This window comes from Pseudorasbora parva, chromosome 23 (assembly GCF_024679245.1).
Source record: "Pseudorasbora parva isolate DD20220531a chromosome 23, ASM2467924v1, whole genome shotgun sequence".
In the NCBI taxonomy this organism is placed as follows: Eukaryota; Metazoa; Chordata; class Actinopteri; order Cypriniformes; family Gobionidae; genus Pseudorasbora; species Pseudorasbora parva.
Window position 1 is genome coordinate 36,210,470 of NC_090194.1, and position 18,027 is coordinate 36,228,496.

Below are 18,027 nucleotides of genomic sequence, written 5' to 3' on the forward strand. Positions count from 1 at the left end.
ATATCCTGCCCTGGAGCAGGTTAGCCGTGGTGTGTGAGTTACTATAGAGATGAACACAGCTAAAAGCCAAACCACTTTAATGGGACCTAAAACCCAGGATTGGCACAAACTAGGGCTGTGCGATATTGAAGAAAAATGCGATATGCAATACCTTGTTAAATAATGCGATATTCGATATGCGATACGATATTGCAATTAGTGTGTAAAATCTATTTAAATTACATAAAAAAAAATATTTAAACTAAGAATGAAACCATTTATTGGTTTTTACATTCTTTCTGGAAAAAGAAAGCATCGCTACACATTCTTAATCTTCTCTGCTATGCGTGTTGCAGCTTTGACTTAATACGTACACTTTTTCACAATGCTGAAGTGGCCTATTAAAATCATTCAGATATTGCGTGCTGTTGCGATATCCATATTGCGATATATACATTTGCAATATTTCAAGAGGTGGACAGTAACTAAGTACATTTACTTGAGTACTGTACTTAAGTACACTTTTTGAGTATCTGTACTTTACTGGAGTATAATTTTTTCTGGATACTTTTACTTCACTACATTTCAAAAGACAAATATCGTACTTTTTACAAGACTACATTTCTATCAAGGTCAAAAGTCGTGTCTGCAGCAGCTCTGAAACTCGGAGGAGGATTTTTTCCATCTTTAAAAGTTTTTTTGGTGTTGTTGTTTCAGACAGTCTGTCAGGAATCACTCTTATAGGGTCATATACATTTTCCCAACATTTTTTGAACACTGATCAGTTCATAGCAAAATGGAAGAAGACGGTTCTTAGGCACAAGTGTGTGCACCCATAGCCATACTTTGAAAGTATGTTTCAGTTCAAAAAATCAAAATTAGTCTAGTTGGCATACACTTGGTGCATGTCTTATAAAATATTAACAATATAAACATCTGGGAGAAAGAGAAGAGTAAAGTTGGGAGAATATCAGATGTGTATCAGTGTATTGGATCCGTGCATTCGGCCTTAAAGTGACAGGAGCTTTATAAAGAGCTTTGTAACTTTTATACAAGTATTTAAATGAGTTTTAGTTGTATGCTAGTATGTCAGATGGAGCATCACTGAATGACTTAAACCATGATGGCATAATGTGCATTTATACAACTATAAGAAAATAGTGCAGCGACATAAAAAAGGATATTTACTTTGATACTTAAGTACTTTTGAAAACAAATACTTCTGTACTTCTACTTGAGTAAAAATCTTATATTGCGCAGCTCTAGCACAAACATATCTGGCTAGCAAGCTAAACAGACTTATAGGCCCCTGATGTCCTTCTGTTTCAGCTGCAGCAGATCAACTTCATGAGTCTCATGCAGGTGGTGGGCGCGTCCTTCTCAAACCTGCCGCTGTCTCAAGCCAACATACGTCAGTCTAATGTGAATCTACCACAGACCCCTGCGATACCTGCACAGCAACAGGCTCAGCAATCCATCTCTCTTACCCAGAATGCCCAACAACACACTATATGTGATGATGCCAACCTCCCAACACGAGCTACCAGGCCTGAGAGGGTTAATAACAGCCAGGATGATCACGAACATCCTGCAAATGTGAATTCTGGATTGGCTCTGAAGCCACATAATGAGATGGAGCAAAGAAACCCACCCCTCAAAGCTCAGGTAATTTTTACACTACCATTCAACAGTCATATAGATCTTACTGGGGTCCATATGATGAATATACTTTTAAAGAAATTCATACTTTTATTCAGCAAGGATGCATTCAACAGATCAAAGTGACAGAGAAAAACATTTAAAATGCTCAAATCAAATAAATGCTGCTCTATCAAATGAAACAGCATTGATAATTAATTGATTAATTAATCATAAATGTTTCATATCTCATATGAGAATGATATGTGAAGGATCATGTGACACTGAAGACTGGAGTAATGATGATAAATTCAGCATGCAATTTACTATATATTCACATATGAAAATTATATATTCTATAAAAAATAATTTCTATATTTTTTAAATCTATATAATGTATTTTGTATTATTTAACGTATCGATAATAAAATTAATGAATTATATATTAAAATTAATTTTAAGTCCAACAGGTTGGGAACCACTGATATAACACACTGGTAACAAAAGTTCAATCTTACAACTGTAAAGTTGCATCAACTCCTCAATGATACTATAACAGTACAGTGTGAAAATGAAAACTATATATAACTGCGTAGCCTCTATTCCTCAGCCTCCATCCCCTCTCCCTCAACATCCATCTCCGGGGTTTGCAGCTTTTCAATAATGTTCATGGCACGTAATTACGTCACTTCATAACATTCCCATGGCACTAGGGGGAAATAACTGCTCTTGAGTGAAGTAAACGCAACATTTTTCAACTTTCTGCTGAGAGATATCTGTGATGTTTTTGTAATGAAATCATGCAAGCCTTGCATATTTTGCACGCGGAAGTCTGCAATTTATGTGGCGTATTTGAAAAAATATGTCTCCTGTAAATATGCGGACTTTGGCGGATTATGCATTAAATCAGGCGATCGCCTGAACTGAACAAGGGACTGAACAAACCGTCTGTGTAAAGACTAGGGGTGTAACGATATATTGATATACTCAGATATCACGATATAAAAATGCGACAATATGAATTGTTGATGTAAACGATATGATTTGCAATATAGAGTTAGTTTTATCCAAGCTTTCTATGTTTATAAGGTATAATTCACTCAAAAATGTAAATTCTGTCATGTAGCCTACTCACCTGTCAGATGTGGACATGGAGTCAGTCTGCAGGCATCAAACAACAGTTTAGTGAAAAACACAAAATGTGACCCAAAAAGGTTGTCAATAGTCCAGACAGGATCAGAGGAAAAATAGTATCAAAAATACTGTCAATAATCCAGACAGGAACAGAAAAGAGTCCAAAAAGGCGACAAAAATGAAGTCAGAAATTAGAGCCGAAGCAGGCGGAGTAACACCCGTTTCACACATACTCCGTCTGCAGTGCGTGTGCGGTGCGTGTTGCGTTGCGTGTGCGTTGCAGGAGCCCCACACCCTGTAGTCCTTTCACATATGCTGCGTTTGCAGGCCGCAACTGATCCGCTTTTACATATCACAAACACAGCATTTATTAATGATTTTTTATTTAAAATCCAGAAGTTGTTACTGATCTTGGCTCATCAGAATTGCAATTCTCTTTGTTTAATCTTTCTGAGTAGACAGGTTAACGTAGGCTACAAGCCTACATTTAAACAACATTTTTTTCAATTCATTAATTAATATTTATATATTAATATACTTTAGATTTAGCTCACACAAAAGGCAAAACATTTAAACATAGGTTATAGCCTAAAATCATAAACATTTTAAATTAGAAACTTAGAATATAGTCTATTCTAAAACAGACGACCCTAGTCTTTTCTTTCGTTTTTAAACCCTTTTAAAAGAAATCCTGCAGGTCAAAAATAACTTTGCATTTCACCTCCAAGAAAGTACGAGTGCTCTCCATTATGGCACATTTTTTTTACCTAAATGCCAGGTAAGGTGTCGTTTTGTTGCTTTACTTGAGAAAAAAAGCCATGTGTTGACTTTGAAACAAGAGTATATTTTAAATGATATGCATCCGTGTTGAAATTACTAGATTTTCGCGTCAGTACATGTTTATTTTAATGCGAAAAATGTTCTATCACTTTAATGCAGCAACGCAGCGCAGCAAAAAATAGACTCGGTACGAAAACGATCCGTGCACTGCTGCAGACGCAACGCTCCTGGAACGGACTGACGGACTGCATCCGCGTGCAGTGTGAACGCTGTCATCCGTTAACATGGGTACGGAAAAAAATACGCAACGCACACGCACTGCAGACGGAGTATGTGTGAAACGGGCGTAAGGCAGCGGGAGGCGTAGTTGAGACGGGGACTGGCGGGTCGAGAAGGAGATTCGTCATCAGCGATCGAGAGCGAGGCCAGGGCGAACTGCAGTGAGAAACTACCTGGAGAAAACAGGAAAAAAACAAAAACTAAAAGATGAAAACAAATTGGCAAAAAGTCCACGATGACATCGCCAATCCAAAAGACAGAGGCAGAGATCCCACACGACGAGGCTAGAGAAGTTGCTTGTACGGTGAACAAACAACGAACTGGCACAGGACAGCACACAAGAGGAGAGTAAATAGGAGGGTGAGGATCTAAATTGATTCAGAACAGGTGAAACAATAACGAGGGAATGATTGGATTAACAAAGAGGCAGGACCGGACGCTACAGTGACAGCGAAGCACATCCAAAACACAAACACAAACACATGACAGAGACAGGAAAAGAACAGACAGATCAGCCCAGGGTCATGACACTCACCCTCATGTCACAAAAGAAGATATTTCTGAAACCAGAGAAAAGATTTCTGTCCCTCCATTTAAAGTCAATACCCCATAAAACTTTAAAGATCCAATAAAAGTTATAAAGGCATCGTGCAAATAATAAGTCTTCCTAAGAGACATGATAGCTTTATATGATGAACAGATTTACTGGAGTAAACATAGACATTCAAATGTGACGTGAGGCACGGAAACAACACGAGAGTGAGTCGATTCAGAACTGGCCATTTACAGTTTGGGAGCGGCCATTTTAAGACGCTTTCCTGCGATTAGAACTGAGACTGATTGCATTGATCATCTGAAGCGCACACACTCCAAGTCTTTTAAATCAGCAGATCACATTTTGTTTTAGTAGTATGATTATTCAAATCATTTTAGATAGTTTATTCTTATACGAATAGTGCATTAATAGCGGGAGAGGCGGGACAAAGCGTGTTAAAGGTGCAGTGTGTGATTTTTAGCAGCATCTAGTGGTGAGGTTGTGAATTGCATCCCCTTCTCCCTTTCAAAGCACATAGAGAAGCTACGGTGCCCGACACAGGACAATTTGTCGTCGTTGGAGAAAGCTAAGAGTGACTAGAGCTCTGTAGAGCAGTTTGTCTCTTCAGGGCTACCGTAGAAACATGACGGCACAAAATGAGCCAGCGGTGTACGTAGATACAAACGGCTCATTCTAAGGTAATAAAAACATAACAGTGCATTATAAAAGGTGAATACATAGTTATGTATATTTTATTGCATTTCTGTCAATAGATCCTCATAAATACTACACACTGCACCTTTAAGAGATCCAATCCTGCGTTGAGAGCGCGAGGACTGCGTGAGGGGAAAAACACTGAGTTTCAGTGACATTAAACTACTATATATAATGTTGAATATAATGTATAATAATGCAATGGGGGAATATTTGTTGGTCCTGATAGTAATACAATAATAATAATACTATTTTAATAATAATAAAAAAGTTAAAAAACAAAGATGAATCATCTTTATTTCGGCTTAAAAGATCACGATATATAACGTATCTTAAATTCAGTATCGCGATTTGTATCAAATCGTGACATTACCGTTACACCCCTAGTGCCAATAAAGATGGCCAATTGCCACTTCAGAAGCGTCATCTGTGCAGCAAATGAATGCATCTGTGTCTCTCACAGGACATTCAGCAGTTGACCATTCGCTCAGACTGGCCAGAGGACGCTCAGTCTCACGGCAGGAGTTTCATCCCGACGTCACAAGGGCTTCTAACCACAGCCAATAATCATCTGACCCAGCCCAGAGCGGCTCCGATAACACATGGCCTCAGGCTTCTGCAGCTTCATCCGGCTAGGAGATCTCCTCCTGTCCATCTTCCTGTGAAGGACGCCTGGGGTCCAGATCTCACCTCATCTCACGGAAACTTCCGGTCTGAACCCTCATCCGTCCGGAGAGCGGAGGCTGGAGGCCGGACCGGAGCCGAACCCGGATCCGTAGCTCCTCCATCACAGCTTCCCACGAGCCGTTATAACACACAGGAGCCTCTCCATCTGCCCCCGGCTCCTCACAGATCAGCCCCTGCTGTCGCTCTTCCTCTGCTGCGATTTCACCCGGATACTCAGCGACCTGTGACATTACCGCATCTCCCTCAGTCCATCATGGCAAAGCCCAGTGTGGGCGTCTCAGACACGGGCCGCTATCCCAGAATTCAGCTGCTGCACAGAGAGCCGGATCCACCCGCCGCCGTGAGTCTAATACCAAACCCTAAACACCAACAACTGATGGTGCTTTACTATTCACTCTGAGGACGAATCACATTTACTCGTCACTTCACTTAAGATTAATGCCTTTATCATTTTGTGTAATAATTTAGTTTTATTACAATCGTTTTAATAATAATAATAATAATAATAATAATACAAAATATGATTTTTTTAATATATTCTATTATATTACAATGCACTCAGGAATCACATTTTCTCATCATTTTACATATAATTAATTAATTTATATTCTTACATAAAAATTTGATATTTTTTATTATCGTTTTTATGATGATAATAATATAAAATAGAATTTATTTCCTTTTGACTTTTAATATTCACTCTAAGCAGTAATCACTTCATTTATCCATCACTTTACTTATAATTAAATTATTTATAATTTTGCATAATAATCAGATATTTTATAATAATTATTATTATATAATTATCAAAACATAATTTCTTTTTTTTATTCCAGATTTGTATTATTTACTCTTAGCAGTAATCACATTTACTCTTCAGTTCACTTTTTAATTTTGTAAAAAGGCGGGATGTGACGCGATGACTTTACCCACCTGTCACTCAAAGTAACCACGCCCTTAATTTTGCAGAACTTTAAGGTTTTATATAACGTAAACGAATGAGTTATAAAAAATTCACCCCCCTCACAGTCGTCATAAAGGGCAAAATTAGCTGTATAGGCCAAAATCACAATTTGTCCCAGACTGTAAACATGTTTATTTCTGCTGTAAAGTTGGGATTTTTAACACGAGCTCAATGAGATTCTGCTCCTTCTGGAGCCGCTCTAGTGGCCAGATGAGGAATTGCAGTTTACTTTACTTCCGTATTGGCTTCAAGAGATCACGGGAGGTTGCCGCTTGCTTAAAACCCACTTTTTTAGGCTAGCATATAAGTGACTCAACTTGTTTAAATGTATGTTTTCTAATGTTTATTTTTAATGTATTTTATATTGTTTCATCGTATTTTATATGGTCCATAATGTTTATGTGAAGCACTTTGAGATGTAACTTTAAAAGAACTGTATGTAAGAAATGTATTTCAATTAATCATAAGACTTTAAGAAATCATGTTCATTTCAAATACTTATATCTCTGACAACAGTAGTCCGGCCAGGATATTGTCATTTATAAAGTTGTTGTTGCAGCCCTCATCTGATGTTGATGTTGACATGTTGTGTTTTGGCCTGAAGCTCCGCCCTACACCTATCGACCAATCACAAAGTCAGTAGTGTTTTGGCATATGGGTTGCCAGATCTGCTCTAGTTACCACAGCTGTAGATCTACAAACGTTCCTGCTGATCCTGCAGCCAATCTGGCAACCTCGAGTCAGAAACACTCCCCATAATCACAGCCCAATGGAGCATCAGACTCATATTCTGACTAGAATTGAGTATGACCACGTCAGGCTAATTATTATTATAGTCACACCAGTAAATGTGACGGATGCACTTGTTGCACAAAACAACTTTGATTTTTGAGATGGATATTGTGCTTCTAGGTGAAAATAAAGGATGTGTTTGTAGGATTTGCGGTTCAGCGCTCCTCCTGCATGGACACCTCGTCTCATCCCGCTGGAGGAGCTGGTGAGATGGACCGCGGCGCCCCAGATGAACGCTGAGAGCAAACTACAGCTCTTAAAGATGGACGTCGTCCCGGAGAACAAGCACACGACCGGCCCGTCCAACAGGAGGTCGATCTCTTTAGTCCAGGGCAGCTCTAGACTCCTTTTATTGACATATGAGGATTTATTTGTGCAGATTTGTGTTTTCTGCACTGTAAAAAATGCTTTTCTTACTTAGTATTTTTCTCTTGTTTCAAGTCCAAACATCTAAAAATTCTTAAACCAAGAAGTATTTACTAGACAAGCAAAAGTAATTGTCTTGTTTTGGGGAAAATAACTCAAAATGAAGAGAGTTTTTGCTTAAAATAAGATAAATAATCTTAAAACAACCTTACTTTACTTACCCCAAAGGCAGATTATTTATCTTATTATAAGCAAAAACTCCCTTAATTTTGAGTTATTTTTTCCCAAAACAAGACAATAATTTTTACTTGTCTAGTAGATGTTTCTTAATGTAAGAATTTTTATATATTTAGACTAGAAACAAGAAAAAAATACTAAGTACGAAATGCATTTTTTGCAGTGTTTTTAATATGTTGGCGTTGTCTCATTTAGACGGAAGAGGAGAGAGGAGAAAAACAAGGAGGACAGGACTGGAGTCACATTCAGACCGGAGGACTCCATCATTCCTCCGGATGAGGTACATGGATCCCAAAACTCGACTGACGCTAAACTATTCCTTTAAGTCGAGATGTCATCTTGAATGTTTTTCTGTTTTGCCAGCCTGCTGAAGATGTGCCAGATCAGAATGATGCCTTCTCCATTCCTTTAGGTGATTATTGTTATTATTATTTATATACATTATAGTATTTATTCATATTTTTGCAATTATTTATATCAATATTTATATTTAAAAAATACAATTATGTGCTTTTGTCATTTTTGTTTATTTTTTTTTTGTTTTTGTTGTTTTATTTAGTTTTAATTCATTTTTATTCCAGTTTGTTTTATTTCAGTTTCTTAACTTATTTTATGCCAGTTAGTTGCCGAGACAATCTTTTAAATTTTGTTTGTTTATCTAATATTTACTTGTCCATTTAATTTTAGTAATTTTATGCGTTTTTGTTATTTTTATTATTGTTAAAAAATATTTGTATTTAGTTTGAATTCATTTTATTACAGTTTTACTCATTTTATGCGTTTGTCATTTATAAAAAGGTTTTTAATTCGTTTTATAATACGGCTTTAGTTTTAGTAATTGTGTTATGCGTTTGTCATTTTTTATTTAGTTTTAATTAAATGTTTTTGTCATCTTTATTATTTAAAATATTTTTTTTAATTCAGTTTCAATTCATTTTATTACAGCTTTATTTTTAGTCATTTATGTGTTTTTTATTTTTTAATTATTTAAAAATATATATTTTTTATTTACTTTTAATTAATTGTATTGCAGTTTTAGTAATTTTATGCATTTGTCATATTTGTAAACATTTTTAAAAATATTTTTATTTAGTAAACATTTGTTTTTTTTACAGTTTTAGTAATTAAGTACTTCAATTTAAACTTATTTTACTTCAGTTAGTTACCAAGACAACATTTCTTATTTTAGATTAAGTAATAATGTTTATATTTAAAAAAAATTAATTAACCAAAAATGATTTTAATAGCTTAAGTTTTTGTTAACCATAACATCACTGCTTTCCAAATCCTTTTCTTACTTTCCCCAAATGTACATGAAATGTCAAGTCAGCTTTATTTCTCTAGCTTTTTATACAATACAGACATAGTACAGTTTCAAAGCAGCTTCACAGTGAAATTGATGCAAACCGAGTTCCTTTCGGCTGTTCTCATCAGTTATTAAATGAGTTGCTGTAAATGTGTTTGCGCTGCAGGCTCCTTCGACTCGGAGCTGAGCGGACAGCCGTTGTTGAATAAGGCCTACGTCACCTCGGCCGAGCTCCATGCGTTCGCCTCCACACAGAAGAGACCTCCTGAGATCCAGGACGCCTGTACAAACACTGACGCGGGTATGTGCTCTGATCGCAGGACCTGATATCACACGCTCTGACTTCACTAATGCCAGCTCTGCTCTGGTTTACTCTAGAAGCGCCTCGCTCCATCACAGATAAAGACGCTTCTGTCCAGCCTCAGTCATCTCCCAGCATGCCGTCTGCTCGTAAGTTCATGAGATCAGTGTGATATCCGGCTCTTTATTGATTTCACGCAATAATCCAAAATGCCAAAATGCAGCAGACTCCAATAAAATTTGCCTTTAGGACAGTAAATGAAAGTTTTGGGAATTGAACTTTTTATGAATTGCAAAATGATGCTTGGTTTTTACATTTTTGATCCATGAGAAACTTTTTTCCTCTTCGCTTAAGCACCATCTAAAGACAGTCTAGTGAAATAAATAATGATAGTAACCGTCAATGACAGAAAATCCTGGAAAATATTTGTATTTAGCATAATTTCTCAGAAAAAATATAATTATTATACATATTAATATAATATATATTATTTATAACGCACTTTTCAATTCGAAGAATCTCAAAAGTGCTACAAGGGAAAATAACAAAAATGAATGATGCATTTATGTGTGAGCAGGAGGATTTTGTAGTCGATCCGGGATGAAACGGAGCCAGTGCAGTGAGTGTAGGATGGGAGATATGTGATCATATTTACGGACTCTCATAAGGACTGTGGCAGCGCTGTTCTTGATGCATTGTAGCTTTTGGATATTTCTGCCAGAAATCCCACAGAAGAATCCGTTGCAGTAATCCAGCCTGGTGGAGATAAAGGCATGGATAAGTTTCTCTGCATCTGGTTTCTTAAAAGGGTTCTTCAGCACTGGGAAGGCGAATCTGTATTTAAACGGGGTCATTAATGTAGTAGAAATGTGAAATTATTTTTGAATTTTGTGCTTTCTAGACTGAGAAAAGACAGAAAATGTATTTTTGTGTCTGTGATAAAGCAAGCTACCACCAGCTCGCTTTGGGGACGTGGTGAATGTCCGTAAGATGTAAGAAAACTGATGGCTCAGTCTGCAATAGCACTTCTGTGCAAAGTGAGATTTATTTACAGTGCCAAAAGAATTTAGTCCAACGGTGAAAGGAATATATATATACATATAGAGGTGGTCACAAAGACATAAAACAAAACAAACAAAGGAACAAAAGTATATATAAATATTGTTTCCACAATATACCAATGGTTTAGGTTCACTCGAGGCACCACAGTAGCTCTCTTGCCTCCTCTTTTAAAGGCCAGACTCGTCCCCTTTTTTGGGACTTTTCCACTAATAGGTAAGTATTATTTGTATAAACTCACCCAGTTCACATCTTCTTGATTTCTACTTACTCAAGCAGTAATAAACGAAATCACCACATATACCCCACAAATAAACATACTCATTACAAAAACAACAAATTTAACATTTTAATTTTACCTCACACATAAACACGGGTACCCCCTTTCAACCTTACTCAATGGTTTAGTCGGCCTTCAGAGCACATTTTTTCTTTGAGCATGTTGAAAGCAGTTTCACTGTCCTCAGTCCATGGAATAGGATTGTTTACTGACTTGCTCAGTAAGTTGGTCAAGGGTACTGCAAGGGAGGCGAAATTTTACAAATCTCCTGTACCGGCCCCCTAGCCCCAAGAAGAACCTCACCTCCTTCTTTGTCCTGGGTCTTGGGATCTGTCGAATTGCCTCCACTTTGTCCACTTGTGGTCGCAGATGGCCGTTGCCCAGGTAGTCCCGAGGTAACTGGCTTCTTGACGCGCCCACTCACACTTAGCTACGTTCAGTGTCAATCCTGCTGCTTGGATCCTCTCTAATGTCTGCTGCACATGTTGTAGATGTTCTGCCCAGCAGTTACTATGGATTTCTACATCATCAAGGTAGGCAGAAGACCATTCCTCACAGCCTTGTAGAATTTGATCCATCAACCGTTGAAATGTGGCAGGTGCCCCATGCAGGCCAAAAGGAAGGACCGTAAAATGGTACAGCCCTACTGGGGTCCAGAATGCTGTGTATGGTCTGGAGGCGGGATCAAGGGGCACCTGCCAATATCCCTCACACAGATCCAGGGTGGTAATAAACCGGGCCTGTCCGATCCTCTCCAACAAGTCATCCACTCGTGGCATTGGGTAAGCATTAAACTTTGATTGTGCATTGAGCTTACGAAAGTCGATGCAGACACGCAGAGTTCCATCCTTCTTCGGGACGATTGCCATGGGACTGCTCCATTCACTTGTAGAGGGCTCTGTTACTCCCAATTCCTTCATCATGTTGATCTTCTCCTTTAGAGGTTCCACCAGCCTCTCAGGTACCCGGTAAGGCGGTTGTCTCGTTGGTGTTAGGTCGGTCAGGTGTATGGTGTGCTGAGTCAACTCAGTTCGCCCAGGCCTCTGGCGAAACGACGCCGGGAATTGGTTCAGGAGGTGTTGCAGATTTTTGCCCTTTGAGTCATCTAGGTGATTCAAGTTCACCACTGAGGCTGTCTCTGTACTCTCGCCTCCGAATCCTCATCCTCCACAGTCTCATGGGGATGAAAGACAACAATTCCCAGAATGCTTTGCTGCCCTACGATGCCACTCCCAAAGCCACTGTACTGAATTACTGATCATATTCTCACCGCGACCGCATTCATCTTCATAAAATCAGTTCAGTTAGAGAACGGACACTACAATTAAAAACTGAATGTGTGTGTTCAATATGTGAGTTAACCGCTGAGGGAGTGTCAGCACAAACGCTGCAGGAGTCAGATTACACTCATCGTTTGTTATGAATGAGCTGAGGTAAGAGCTCTCGTGATGAGAGCTGAGGTAAACGCAACTGTACTCGCGGCAGTAGTTCTCAGCACGTGTTCAGTCTGTCGCATTTTCAGTTCATGCCTTTGGAAGTTTAACTTTTAATAGGAATTAATTTGAGAAGTTAAAACATTTACTTTGCTCCGCCGGCCGCTCCGTTTACATGAACTGCGAGCTGAGCTGTGAGTGAGATCTCACTCCCCATGTGCGAGTTGAAAACATGTGGAAATATCTCCTCTGCTGGCTGTAGTCTTTAGCCTCTGGCCTAAAATTTTACAGATGACGCAAATTGATGATATTTGCGTCCCTGGAGTAATTTTTCCAGGAATAAAATGCATAAATCATTCGAATTTACTTCGGGGTTTCTTCTGATAGAAAGCCAAATGCTAATCGCTGAAGTAACCCTTTAAGTATAGGACAGATGACAGCAGCTTTAAGGGCAAGAGGGACGTGACCAGTTTTGAGAGAGAGATTAATAAACTGGGTGATGATTGGGCTGACAATGGGAATGGATGACTTGAGCAGAACAGTCGGGATGGGATCCAAGGTGCAGGTGGACGGCTTCATTTTTTTGATGGTTTCCTCAACGTGGCTCTGCTGAACCTCAGTAAAGTGTGGAAGGGATGGCAATCTCCTGGGCGAGTGGTTGGAGGATGGTGGAGACCGGGAGGAAGAGCCAGATATTGAAGAGTGGATGTTATTAACTTTAGATCTAAAAAAGTCAATAAGGCTGTTGCATCACTCCACTGTGGTTTCAATGGATGAAGATGACTTCGGCTTCAGGAGATTGTTTACTGTGGAAAAAAGCTGCTTAGAGTTTCAAGTATTTTTATTGATGAGGTTGAAATATAATTCATTGCACACTATATAATATAATAGTATGCACACTATACTGTCCACGTCCAGAAGGTAATGAAAACATCATCACAGTAGTCCATATGAGACATCAGTGGGTTAATTAGAGTCTCTTGAAGCATCCAAAATACATTTGGGTCCAAAAATAACAAAAACTACGACTTTATTCAGCATTGGCTTCTCTTCCGCGTTCATCAAATAAAGATTCAAACGGTCATCAAATAAAGTTCATCAAACAAATCCGCGTTCATCAAATAAAGATTCAAACGGTCATGAATCATGATTCGGATCACGTGTCAAACTGCTGAAATCATGTGACATTGACGATACGAATCATTAATCAATCTGCTGATTCACGACCGTTTGATTCTTTATTTGAGGTTTGAAAACAAACGCAGAAGAGAAGCCAATGCTGAATAAAGTCGTAGTTTTTGTTATTTTTGGACCCAAATGTATTTTGGATGCTTCAAGAGACTCTAATTAACCCACTGATGTCTCATATGGACTACTTTGATGATGTTTTTATTTCCTTCTGGACGTGGACAGTATAGTGTGCATACACTTACATTCAAAGGACAGAAAGCCCTCAGACTAAATCTTAAATATCTTAAACTGTGTGTGAAGATGAACGAGATGAGGTCTTACGGGTGTGGAACGACATTAGGGTGAGGAGCTAATGAAAGACATTTCATTTTTGGGTGAACTAACCCTTTAAGATAAGCTGTTTGATGGTCAAGAAAGGCAAGCTTGTGAACAGTTAGACCAGACTGTTTAAAGCGGCGTTCCAGGATTCGGCCCTCAGTTTTCATTTTCCAAAATTCCGGTGTGAACCAGGGAGAAGAGCGCTCAAAGTTGACTCCCCGTGTCCTGATAGGAGCATGGAGGTCAAAAACACTGCTCAGAGATGTATTATAGTGATCCAACATGTACTTTTTTTCTGTAATCTTATGCAAAATGCCATTTCATGATTAGTAAAAAATATTTATATCCAGTAAATATTCATGCACATCATTGGAAGATGAAAAGAATCAAAACAATCAATCTGAATTATTGTGATTTGAAATATTTGAAATAAATCTCTAATAATGGTAGATCAAATATCCATTATCAGGTAATTAATCAATAATTATAACTGGCCCATTATAGTTTTTATATACAGTATATAATTTTTTTAAAACATTTTTATTTACAGTTTTGATTTAATATTTTATTGATATTTTATAATAATATCTGTTGTTATTATTATCATTTATGTATTTATTTGTCTGGGAAATTATGCGAAATACTATTTCATACCCTGTAAAAATATTGATAAATAAATGCTCTTACATAATAATGTATATATGTAATGTAGATAATATAATAATAATAATAATAATATAGAATAAATGTTCTTACATATTATTTTAAAATCATGAAAAAGGAAAGTCAAAATTAATACATTAATCACGATTAATTACAGAACAAATGTGTGACTTAATGACTTTTTCAGTCGATTGACGTGAGCCATTGCTCATTATCTGCAGGGTTTCCACAGGGTCTTAAAAAGTCTAAAATTAGCTTAATTTAAACTTAATTTTCCTACGTCCTTGTAAATCTATCTCTAATGCTCCAGCAGTGCCTAAGTGTGTGTGTGCGTGTGTGTGTGCGTGCGTGTGTAAGTGTGTTTTCTCCTGTCCGTGTCGTTAATGTTAACCAAACAACAACAACAGTGGAAAGCAGCACTTACACTTAAAGCACTTTTTGTGTCTGTAACTTTATGTTGTATTTGTCCTATTATCATTTGTTTATAAGTTTTTATTTTATTACTGACCGTTTACTTGATTACTTGAGAACTTTTGACTTTTATTAAGCATTTCCTTATTGCTGTGCTTTACTAGACTTTGGTTATATTTCCCACCCTAAACGATCTTGTTATTAAAGGACAACTCCGGCGAATTTTTAAGTTTATCTCGATTGTTATACCTTTGGGAGTGCAGTCTATAGAAGAAAAAAAACGAACCGGATTGATCCTTGCAACACGGAGCTGTTACAGTTAATGCCCACAGCTCCCACTCAGCCAAAAAGGAAGTTATGGGGGCATAAAAAGGTTTTTTTCCCCCTATAGACTGTACTCACAAAGGTATAACGATCAAGATAAACTGAAAAATTCCCTGGAGTTGTCCTTTAAAGCTAGAGTTTGATTTATTGTCATGTGTGACTTAGCTTTGCAAATGACTCTGCATTACCTTTGAAGGTTTTGTTATTGCGTGATATAAGTCTTATAATTCATTTATAATGGTCTTAAAAAGGTCTTAAATAGTCTTAAATGTGACTTGACCCTGTTCTGATGTGTGTGTTTGTATGCTCACAGCTGAAGGAGGGCTGCTAGACGTCGCTCCGGTCGTTCCTCCAGACGTCTTCTTGAATCTTCGCTACTCTAAAGACAGATCATCAGACCAGCCGGAAAACAGAAGCCTTGCGGAGCCTAACGCAGATCTCGTAGGGAAACGCTGCAATAAAAAACATAATGTACTGAAATAATGTTTTGGGTGTTTGAGAAGTAACTCTCTCTCTCTTTGTTCTTATGGTATTATTGTAGAATCCTGAGGGCCGGAGGTTTATCAGTGTGATGGATCTGACAGACGACGCACTTCTCCACAGTCTGCCTCCATCACCCCCGTCATCTGCTCAGCTCCACCTATTAGCAGCTTCTGTCGTAAACCCCGCCCCTAAACCAGCCTTAAGCCCCGCCCCCGACCACACGGAGCACTTGATTGGAGAGATTCCAGGTACACTGAGTCAGAGTCTCAAGTGAAGAACTACTAATAAGGAAATGGATTCCCAAACATTTTTGTCCTCCAAACCACTTTGACTTGAAATATAAGTTAATTTTTTTTTAAATAATGATTTGCGAGTTTGCATGTTCACGGTTGCAGGTAAACAATTTTTATTACTATTGTTTTGACTTTTACATGTATTGTTTGATTTTAATTTTACATTTTAATGATTTAATTATTCGTTTTTCATCAACTCAAACAACCACAGTTGGGGAAAGCCTTGTGTAGGGTAATAGTTTTTTTTGCTTAATATTTTTCATAAATATAAAAAAAATCCTTCAGAGTATAAGCTTTATCAGTTCAAATAACACACTTTTATTTGAATACAGTTTAGATATAGCCAATGCGACGTTCTTGAAATTAAATTAGCAATAACTATAAAGAGTACTCTGGCAGTCAACATTTTTAAATAATTATGTTTTAATGTTTCTCAAAGTCTCTTCTGCTCACCAAGGTCGAATTTATTTGATGAAAAATATAGCAAAAATAGTGAAATATTCCTCCAGTGTAAATCATCTGTTCTCTATGTGAATCTATAGTAAAGTGTAATTTATTCCTGTGATCAAAGCTGAATTTATCATCATTACTCCAGTCTTCAGTGTCACATGATCCTTCACTAATCATTCTCATCATAAAATCTAATCCAGTCATTCTGCAAATTTAGCTTTGCATCATAGGAATAAATTGCATATTAAAATATATTAAAATAGAAAAACAGTTATGTAAAAATGCAATAATATTTCACAATATTGCTTTATTCACGATCAAATTCATCCTTGAACTTCTTTTAAAAAAAATACTTTTGACTGCCAGTGTAATATAAATGATATACACTATATAATAATAATGACTGTAATAATAATAACATAATAAGTAATAATATTTGAGCTGACTCATACATAAGTAACACTATTAATCAGGCATTAAAGGATTAGTTCACTTCAAAATGAACATTTCCTGATGATTTCCTCATCCCCATCTCATCTAAGATGTTCACGTCTGTCTTTCTTCAGTGGAAAAGAAATGAAGTTTTCTGAGGAAAACATTCCAGGATTTTTCTCCTCATAATGGACTCCAATGGGAACCAACGGTTGAAGGTCCAAATCACTGCAGTTTCAGAGGAAGAGCTTCAGAGACTCTGATGATCCCAGAGGAATACGGTCTGATCCAGACAAACCATCAGACATTTACTGAAAAAATAAACATGTCTATACTTTTTAACCTAAATTGTTGTCTTATGCTGGTCTGCGACACGTCTGGCTTTACGTAAATCAAGCCAGAAAGGTCACACTGGACATAGACGTACAGTTAACAAAGCGAACGTGCGAAGCATAGTTACATAGATCTCTATGGTGCGAAGACTATGAGGCGGTGCTTCTGCCTACGTCTAGCGTGACCTTTCCAATGTAGTGTGTCGCAGACTCGCAGACCACCACAAGACCAACAATTGTGGTTAAAAAGTATATAATGTTTATTTTTTTTTAGAAAATGTCTGATGGTTTGTGTGGATCAGACCGTATTCCTCTGGGATCATCAGAGTCTCTGAAGCTCTTCCTCTGAAACTGCAGTGATTTGGACCTTCAACCGTTGGTTCCCATTGAAGTCCATTATGAGGAGAAAAATCCTGGAATGTTTTCCTCAGAAAACTTCATTTCTTTACGACTGAAGAAAGAAAGACATGAACATACTGGATGAGATGGAGGGTGAGGAAATCATCAGGACATTTTCATTTTGAAGTGAACTAATCCTTAAACGACCAATACAGATCTCAAAATGGTGAAATATCAGGTGATAGATCCTGTACATTACTCTAGTAAAGCACCCTAAATGCAGTGTCCTATCCAAATGAGCTGGTCT

General features: G+C 37.6%; 1 protein-coding gene across 3 annotated transcripts in view; it reads left to right on the top strand.

The window, feature by feature from the left end:
- The window catches only part of cplane1 (ciliogenesis and planar polarity effector 1), a 79,593-nt gene that overhangs the window by 50,486 nt on the left and 11,080 nt on the right, over positions 1-18,027 (top strand). For all 3 annotated transcript variants that reach the window (XM_067434116.1, XM_067434115.1, XM_067434117.1), the window contains 9 exons: positions 1,309-1,644; positions 5,523-6,086; positions 7,648-7,814; positions 8,301-8,385; positions 8,469-8,517; positions 9,578-9,712; positions 9,790-9,861; positions 15,705-15,832; positions 15,933-16,122. In XM_067434116.1, the coding sequence (XP_067290217.1) occupies positions 1,309-1,644; positions 5,523-6,086; positions 7,648-7,814; positions 8,301-8,385; positions 8,469-8,517; positions 9,578-9,712; positions 9,790-9,861; positions 15,705-15,832; positions 15,933-16,122 (1,726 nt within the window). The remainder of the gene's footprint in view (positions 1-1,308; positions 1,645-5,522; positions 6,087-7,647; positions 7,815-8,300; positions 8,386-8,468; positions 8,518-9,577; positions 9,713-9,789; positions 9,862-15,704; positions 15,833-15,932; positions 16,123-18,027) is intronic.